Source organism: Bubalus kerabau, chromosome 4 (genome assembly GCF_029407905.1).
Source record: "Bubalus kerabau isolate K-KA32 ecotype Philippines breed swamp buffalo chromosome 4, PCC_UOA_SB_1v2, whole genome shotgun sequence".
Taxonomy (NCBI): Eukaryota; Metazoa; Chordata; class Mammalia; order Artiodactyla; family Bovidae; genus Bubalus; species Bubalus kerabau.
In genome coordinates this window covers 142192507-142201661 of record NC_073627.1, presented here as the reverse complement: position 1 = coordinate 142201661, position 9155 = coordinate 142192507, and the positions used below count along the sequence as shown (strand labels likewise).

At 42.2% G+C, this 9155-nt stretch overlaps 1 protein-coding gene and 1 pseudogene across 1 annotated transcript in view; one reads left to right on the top strand and one right to left on the bottom strand.

Annotated features, from left to right (window-relative positions):
- Nucleotides 1-530: 530 nt before the first annotated feature.
- On the bottom strand, nt 531-1837 carry LOC129650399 (histone H3.3A-like; annotated as a pseudogene).
- Nucleotides 1838-2252: 415 nt separating this feature from the next.
- The window catches only part of SMU1 (SMU1 DNA replication regulator and spliceosomal factor), a 29369-nt gene continuing 22466 nt past the window's right edge, over nt 2253-9155 (top strand). Inside the window, exons 1-4 of the mRNA XM_055578802.1 lie at nt 2253-2411; nt 5521-5731; nt 7245-7397; nt 8479-8589. Coding sequence (XP_055434777.1) covers nt 2386-2411; nt 5521-5731; nt 7245-7397; nt 8479-8589 — 501 coding nt within the window. The 5' untranslated portion in view covers nt 2253-2385. The remainder of the gene's footprint in view (nt 2412-5520; nt 5732-7244; nt 7398-8478; nt 8590-9155) is intronic.

Here is a 9155-nt window from a genome sequence, read left to right as displayed (position 1 = left end):
GACACCACCCTTATGGCAGAAAGTGAAGAAGAACTAAAGAGCCTCTTGATGAAAGTGAAAGAGGAGAGTGAAAAAGCTGGCTTAAAACTCAACATTCAGAAAACTAAGATCATGGCATCCCGTCCCATCACTTCAAGGCAAATATATGGGGAAACAATAGAAACAGTGACAGACTTTATTTTTCTGGGCTCCAAAATCATTGCAGATGTTGACTGCAGCCATGAAATTAAAAGACACTTGCTCCTTGGAAGAAAAGCTATCACAAATCTAGACAGCATATTAAAAAGCAGAGACATTACTTTGCTGACAAAGGTCTGTCTAGTCAAGGCTATGGCTTTTCCAGTAGTCATGTACAGATGTGAGAGATGTACCATAAAGAAAGCTGAGCGCTGAAGAATTGATGCTTTTTTTTTTATAGTTTAATGTATTTTAATAGCAAAGTTATAGGAACAGCACAGAAGACAGACAACATAAAAAACATGTATTTGCACGTAGGACAACTCAGAGAAGTATAGTGAATGGATGGAATCTACTGTATGATAAAAATGCTACAAACACCATTTAGTTGCAGCAATAAGAAATTTACTTGTTTTAAAAAAATCCAAATGCTGGCATTGTCCAGAAAAATTTAACAGGTTTATTTATAATTGTTATAAAGTTGAACTGCTGAAACTTGTTCACTGAAACATTTTGACTTTCATTAATGCTTTATATCCCCACATTTATGTTAAAAATTCACATACAAATGAAAATGGAAAAACTGCCAATACCTGATTTCTGTCCCTTATTTTCCACTTGCAATCATGTACTTAGGTACCTTTCGACCCCATGGGGAAAAAAATATCTAACGTTCAGAACTACCAATAACAGGAAGAAGAGAATTTTTTTTTTTAAAGAATGAAATGTTTCCCATCGTAGTGGATTCTTAAGCACATTCTCCACGTATGTGGCGTGCTAGCTGGATGTCTTTTGGCATAATTGTTACACGTTTGGCATGGATAGCCCACAGGTTGGTGTCTTTAAAAAGGCCAACCAGATAGGCCTCACTTGCCTCCTGCAAAGCACCAATAGCTGCACTCTGGTAGCGCAGATCTGTTTTGAGGTCCTGAGCAATTTCCCGCACCAGACGCTGGAAGGGAAGTCTGCGAATCAGAAGTTCAGTGGACTTCTGATAACTTGTAATTTCACGGAGTGTCGCAGTACCAGGCCTGTAACGATGTGGTTTCTTCACCCCTCCAGTAGAGGGCGCACTCCTGAGAGCGGCTTTTGTAGCGAGTTGCTTCCTCGGTGTTTTACCACCGGTCATTTGTGGGCAGTCTGCTTTGTACAAGCCATGGTATAGAGACGTCCTTACTTACCCACCTTCTCCTTCAGCTGCAGCTCGGCGAGCTAGAGGCGGCGCTGGCCTTGGAGAGCCACGGCGGCACGGTGGCAGCAGCGAACACAATTCAGAATTGATGCTTTTGAACTGTGGTGTTGGAGAAGACTCTTGAGAGAGTCCCTTGGACTGCAAGGAGATCAAACCAGTCAATCCTAGAGGAAATCAGTCCTTAATATTAATTGGAAGGACTGATGCTGAGGCTGAAGCTACAATACTTTGGCCACCTGTTGTGAAGAACTGACTCACTGGAGAAGACCTTGAGGCTGGTCTTGAGATTGAAGGCAGAGAAGGGGATGACAGAGGATGAGATGGTTGGATGGCATCACCGACTCGATGGACATGAGTTTGAGCAAGCTCTGGGAATTGGTGATGGACAAGGAAGCCTGGCGTGCAGCAGTCCATGGGGTTGCAAAGAGATACGACTGAGCAACTGAACTGAACTGATACATACGTCCCCTCCCTCTTGAATCTCCCTCCGACTTCCCACCCCATCCCACCCATCTAGGTTGTTACAGAGCACTGGGTTGAGCTCCCTGAGGCATACAGCAAATTCCCACTAGCTATCTATTTTGTTTATGGTAATATATATGATGCTCCTGAACTCTCAATTCATCCCACCCTCTCCTTCCCCCACTCTGTCCACAAGTCTGTTCTCTATGTCTGCCAGCCCTGTCTTTAAATCTAGACTAACTAAAAATTTAAAAGGCAGTCCTTTAAGAACAACTCTTTCTTTGGGGAGAATGGATAATTTTCTGGACCAGGCGCTTAGATTCAGACTTCTGAAAGGCCCTCGAAGCTCCGCCCCGCACAGCCCTGCGTGCAAGCCCCGCCCCGCACTGCCCCGCCCCACACGTAGTCCTCACTCCTCTTCCGTACTTACCGCCTCCAGAGCCGGCGTCGTCGTCGAGCGGAAGTGACGTATGTGAGTCGCCGGAGGTGGCGTTGGTGCGTTGCGCGACTGGGCCCGAGAGTGGAGTGGGGCCTGCGCTCGGAAAGACAACGCTATGTCGATCGAAATCGAGTCCTCCGAGTGAGTCTCATGGTGTCGGATGTTCGCGAAGTGGCCGGACCGGGAGTCGATGAGTTGAGGGGTGGAAGCTGCTCGAGGGAGGCGTCCTAGAGGTTGGGGAGTGGAGGGGTATTTACTTCCCCACAAAGAAGCTTCTGGGGCGGGCCCACAAGAAAGGAGCGAACGGAAAGCCCAAAGCCCGGTGGAAGGCGGCGCGGGGCTAGGGGTAGGACGTGCCTGCAAAATCTTGAGTTCTAGCCCTCGCCGACTCCTGATGCGCCCTGAGACTGAGCAGTTAGCCATCCAGTTAGGACTACGGTCTCATCTGCACAAGGGGGCTGCACTCTTAGCCTTCCCTCTTCCTGCCCCCATTGAGCACGGTGGTTTGTTTCCTTCCCTGTGCTTACACGGCCCTCTGGTTTCTTCTGCCTAGCTTTTAATCTGGTATTGTCACCGTTTGCCCACCCTTCTAGCGTATGTCGGCGCCTAGGGGCTGCTTTTCATCACAGTCTCAGTTCCTGGTACATCGTAGAGGCTCAATAATTGTCTTTGGAATGAAAGAACTACTTGTTTTATCAGGTTCCGTGTGGCGCTGAATTTTGGTTGGCCCGTGAGCTTTGTGTAGGCACAAGGGAGGGACAGAATGTGGAAATTGGGCCAGGAGAATGATAGATTTGGGGGAGAGGGGTACTAATGAGTGACTGAAGAAAGTCTCCAGTGAACTTCTCCAGGACTCCATCCTCTACTTGCTCTTGCCAACGCTTAATAATTAAATCAGCAGATTTAACATTTGCGTCATGCGTGTAAGGGAGAGGACTTGTCCTCAAGATCTGCCGTAAGAGGAAAGGAGGTTTATTCATTCTGGAAATATTGAAGTCTGCTGTGTACCTGCTCTAGACCCTGGGAATATGGTAGTGAATGAAGCAGACCAAAGTCATTGCCCTTATAGAAAGAGGAAGGAAAACAGCAGACAAAAGCAGTAAGTAAAATAGGCTCGCAGATGGTGTTAAGTGTTGTGGAGAAAAGTAAAACAAAGAAGGGTGATGGAGAGTGCTGGCGATGAAGACAGCTAGGAGTTGGAAAGGATTCCATACTTCAGACCCTGAATCAAAAGTGAGAATAGATCATTCTCCCAGCCCTGAGCTGCTGCATGTTTTTTATTATCAATAATTGCTGTGTTTATTAAGTATTTTCTCTGTTAGTCACACTGTAAGCAGTGTCGTCTTCTCTTTGATCAGCCCTACAGACTGATCTGTATACCCTACAGAGTAGGTATTTTTCTTAACAGATGAGGAAATAGGCAAAGAGACGTTAACTGACTTGTCCAAAGTCACAGTAAGTGCAGAGCTCTGATTCAAATCCCAATCTATCTCCAAAACTTTTAACTCTTATGTATTACACAGAGAAGAAAGTGAATTTGATTTTGGCTCTACCAAATATGAGTTCTTTGCAAGCATCGTGTCTCATTTGGGGAGTGTAAATAGAAGTGTGCTGTGGGGAACAGTGTGGTGCTGGAACAGCAGGGATCCAAGGTGGGGTCTCTTAAAGGCCCGTGAAAGAAAAGACTACTGTGAGTAGCAGTATTTAGTTCCCTTATGCAAGAACTATTTTTAAGAAGAGGGGGTTTGATCTCCTTTCCGGGCTACTGGAAGGACTGAGCTGCAGCTCCAATACTTTGGCCACCTGTTGCGAAGAGCCGACTCATTAGAAAAGACTGTGGTGCTGAGAAGGATTGAAGGCAGGAGGTGAAAGGGATGAGAGAGGGCAAGGTGGTTGGATGGCATCACTGACTCAATGGGCATGAGTTTGAGCAAGCTCCAGGAGAAGGTGAAAGACAGGGAAGCCTGGCGTGCTGTGGTCCATGGGTTCGCAAAGAGTCAGACACGACCGAGTGACTGAACAACAACAAGATATGCTCACTTGCCACACTGCCACTTTGAATCTTCCTTTTTCCATTTAGCTCTGTTTCCTGGCCAAATCCTTATGTGTAAAATGGACCTAAGAGTAAATGCCATCCTCATAGGGTTGTTTTGAGGAGTGACTGAATCCAAAATGCTTCAAACAGTACCTGATATATTGTGAACACTGGTCAAGTAAACATTGGTCATTGTTTTTTGATTATTATTTCTCTCCCAGGCAAGAGAATAGACTAAATTCCAATTTGAAATCTCTTCCAATCTGGACAGTGTGACCCCTGATACTCGTGCTGTCCAGTAGAAATTTGCTTGAGCCATATGTGTACTTCTAAGGCAAGAGAAGAACAGTGTAGTACAGCAATGTACATGAACTTTTACTGTCTGTATGGAAAATTATTCACCAGACTCCTTAATACGAAGCCAAAGATTAAGAAGTTTTAATTGTGTATATATTTAACTTGTAAGTTTTCTGTCACATGCTGAAAATTGTTGCTTGTTCTCTCAATATTTGGAGATTGTCTGGGTCCTCTTTCCTGTGGGAAAGTGTATTCACATGTTTTTATTTCACTTGTCCTGAAATTTTGGTAATAATGGCAGTGGGTAGGTGTTATTTTTCTGAGGACACATAACTTTGTTTTGAATTTACATCTAATATAGCTCTACTTATTTGTATTCAACAAATCCCTGTTAAAAAGGTCTCAATTCATATTTTTTTGCTGTCATTTAAAAATGGACCAAACCATCCAGTCATTTAGAGTATTCTGTGTCAGTGACTAGACTAGGTTTAAAATATTTTCCTAAAGTGTGCAACAGTGGAATCATATGAATTGACAAGAAACTTGGCATTTAAAATATTTTCCTAAAGTGTGCAACAGTGGAATCATATGAATTAACAAGAAACTTGCAAGTATGAGAGTCTTCTTGGTACTATCTTGTTTTCTAACTGACTTTGAGACACGGGACAAGTTACTTCCCCTCACTGAACCCCAGTTCTACTTACGAGTTCGAAGTAGGAACTGGATGATCCCCAGGGTCTTCTGTAACTCAGATTCAATGGTGTGGGGGGTGGGGGAGGGAAGGTTTTACTCACGTGATAAATGGAAAGCAGGTAGTGAAAGGAGGATGGCTGCAGAGAAAAATAAACTGGGCCTAGATTTGTGGCATCTTTGGTGAGTGAGGATCCGTGACCTGAATGACATGCTTGCTTCTTTCAGTGTGATCCGGCTCATTATGCAGTACCTCAAGGAGAACAGTCTACATCGGGCGCTAGCCACCTTGCAGGAAGAGACGACTGTGTCTCTGAATACAGTGGACAGCATTGAGAGTTTTGTGGCTGACATTAATAGTGGCCATTGGGATACTGTTTTACAGGCTATACAGTCTCTGAAATTGCCAGACAAAACCCTCATTGACCTCTATGAACAGGTAAGAGTGGGGATGATGCTGATTCCTGGACCTGGGTTTATTGTGGGCCTCCCTGACCAGAGAGCATCCATAAGCATTTCTGCAAGTCTTTTGGGCTGTCACAGCCCTTAAAATTTACTTTCAAAGCTTGAGTGTTACTCTTTATTTTTTTTTAATGTTTATTTTATTTATTATTGATTTATTTGGCTGCACTGAGTCTTAGTTGTGGCATGCGGGATCTAGTTCATTGATCAGGGATTGAACCAGGGTCCCCTGCATTGGGAGCGTGGAATCTCAGCCACTGGACCAACAGGGAAGTCCCCAATACTCCATATTTTTATCTCTGTTCTTGGAAAAGCCAAGATTTCCCCAAATTGATATTATTTCTCAAGTAACCATTATATGATCTATTCTAACATCAACCATCTGTATACCAAATAGTGTACTGAAGTTTAGTTCTGACACTAACCTCCACTAACCAACCACTAACTTGTTGGTGTAGACCCCACAAGTTAAGGGCTCAGTCCTCTATAGGACTGTCTTTATTTCACACACCAGCAATATGTTGATGTCTTGGGCCACCCACACTTCTGACCAACTGGCCACAAATTTAAGTGTCCTCATGACCCACTCAGAATTGATATTTCAGTAGAATGACGCAGAACTCAGAAAAGTGATATAGTGATGATGGCAGTTTTATTATCAAGGGAAGAGATCAGTACCAGCCAAATAGACATATAGGGTAAGGTTTGGGAGGGTACTGAACCAGAGTTTCCAGTGCCTTCTCCCCATGGAGTTAGGGTTAGTCTGTCGCCTGGCATGGAAGTATTCATCAACCAGGAAGCTCCAGAGTTTTTCATTCAACCCCCAGTTCTTTGACTTTCTTTGGGGTTGGGCTGGTTCAAAGCATCAGCAACCCTCAAATCATGTGGTTGGTCCTAGTGGTAACCAGCTCCTATTCTGAGCCATCTTTGTAGCGCTTAACTAGGTGTGATGCAGAGGGCTCATGAATAGCAAGGGTATTTATCAGTGGGGAGATTCCAAGGTTTTTAGATGCTCTATGCCAGGAAACCAGCACATAGATCATAAAATTGCTTATCTGTACAACAGAACCGAGTAGACTTTCTGGAAATAAGAATGTTGTGTGGTTTGAAGTAAAAATAGGGAAATGGGTTTGTTTCTTTAAAATCCATGTGGGTTTAGTAATTCCCTAAAAAAGTTTTGGTAACAGAAGGACAGTTTCTCTGGAGCCCATGGATATATTTCCATCTTTAGTTTTCTTTAGCATCTTACGTTTGGAATAAGATACCTGAGACGAGGGGAGATTGGTAGATAAAAGGGAAGGATGGAAGTTATTATTGTATAACTACTTTAGTTGTCTGTGTGAAATTGCCTATGGAAAGGGAAAGGGGCATTTCCTGGTTTGTGATTTGGAAATCACTTTGGCAGACCATTTCTGTGTCAGAAATTTTACTGAAAAAGAAAATGAGCTAAGAGAATGCATTGAAACTGCCACTTTCTTTCAATTTTACAGGTTGTTTTGGAGTTGATAGAGCTCCGAGAATTGGGTGCTGCCAGATCTCTTCTGAGACAGACTGACCCCATGATCATGTTAAAACAAACACAGCCAGAGCGGTATATTCACCTGGAAAACCTCTTGGCCAGGTCTTATTTCGATCCTCGAGAGGTAAGACTGATAATGAAAAAAAACTGCTGTTAACTTTGAAAATGTGCAATAATGTGATCTTTTTTTAAACTATGTTATTGGATACTTTTTGTAATTTTGATATAATTTTTACACTGATACTTTTTTGTTTATTTACATTGGTTGAAATTTGCATATGTTAAAGAGGGTAGTCTTGTTCAATTTTCTGAGTATCTGAGGGCCTTCTCTACTGCACACACCCTATCATATAGGATTATGTGTTCAGCAGAAAGTTTATTCTGGTGTTGTTTCCATTATTAGCCTAAGTACCTGCCCAGAAGCCCTGCTCTACTGTTGGTGTGTTCACTGTGCATTTGTGTCCTTAGCTCTTAACAACTGCAGTTTCCTTGCAGTTCTTTTATTTCTTAAAAGCTTATGTTTCTGCTTCTCAGCTGCTTATGCTCCTGGTAGAGCATTATGATTGATACTCTATTATTCTTCAAAACCCTTAGATATAGTTTCATCCTTTCTCAGCCAGCCTTTTAGCAGAAGCTTGTCTAACTAGGAGGAAGAAGAATTTAATAGGCCCTGAGTAACAAAAAGTTAGAGTAAACTCAAGAAAACCATGAGGATAAAGGAAGGAGTTTATATTGCCAGGATAGAATTTAAGTTAGAGTTGTTAAAGAACTTCTGGGCTGGGAGTCATTTGATTGAAAGAAATTACTAAAGAATGTAAAAGAATCCTTGGCTTTGCAGATTTTTAAAAAACTGAAAAAACAACTCTGGCTTTTACATAGTTTATTATTATTGACATATATTTATTATTATGAGACTCTGACATATATTTATTTATTATTATTATGAGGCTCTTTTCAGAAATAACAGTGTGGATTGGCTGACCTCAGTTCTGTCTCAGCTCATACTTTTGAAATGCAAGTGGGTAGAATTGAGATGTCATTTTAAAAAACTAATTGATTAATCCTCTGTTTAACTGGGTAGTTTCTTTTTATCTTTTGATTTTTGAATGTTTCTGCTTCATTACTGTTGTTATTTTTTAAAAATAAGCACATTTATATCTTTTTCCATTTCTTGGAAATGATGCTATGCCCCTTTCCCTTTTCAGGCATACCCCGATGGCAGTAGCAAAGAGAAGAGAAGAGCAGCCATCGCCCAGGCCTTAGCTGGGGAAGTCAGCGTGGTGCCTCCATCTCGTCTCATGGCATTGCTGGGTCAGGTAATTAAAGTCTTTGGAACTGAAATTCCTGTGAACTCCTGGTAATGTTTCGTGTGTATAAACTCTATGTATGAGCTAAAGAAATTAACCTAAGAACTGGGAACTATCTATAGAACTGCTTGTACAGATAGCTGTGCCATGCCACATTCGTCTTTCCTGGGAGTGGTAGTGCAGATTAGCGGTTAAGGGCATACACTCTGGAGACAGATTTAGAGTAACAATAAAATTTATTGTCCTGTCTTGACATTGTTGATCATCGTGTCAGAACACTGGAACAAATATTTGCCATAGTTAGAATCTGAGCTCTCTCACTTACCAGCTATGCAGTATTGGACACATTACCTAACTTTTTGATCCTATTTACTCATCATGGTGTTGTACTAAGGATTAAATGAGATAAAATACTTAAAGCAATTGTATATTGACTGGCACCTTGTTAAATACGCAGTAAATGGTAGCTGCCAGTGGTGTTTCTTGTTTATTTTTTTAAGCAGTAGTAGTAGTAGTAGCATTGTCGTTATTATTTCTAAAGCTATCTAGAGTGATGGATGTTACATAAATAGCAG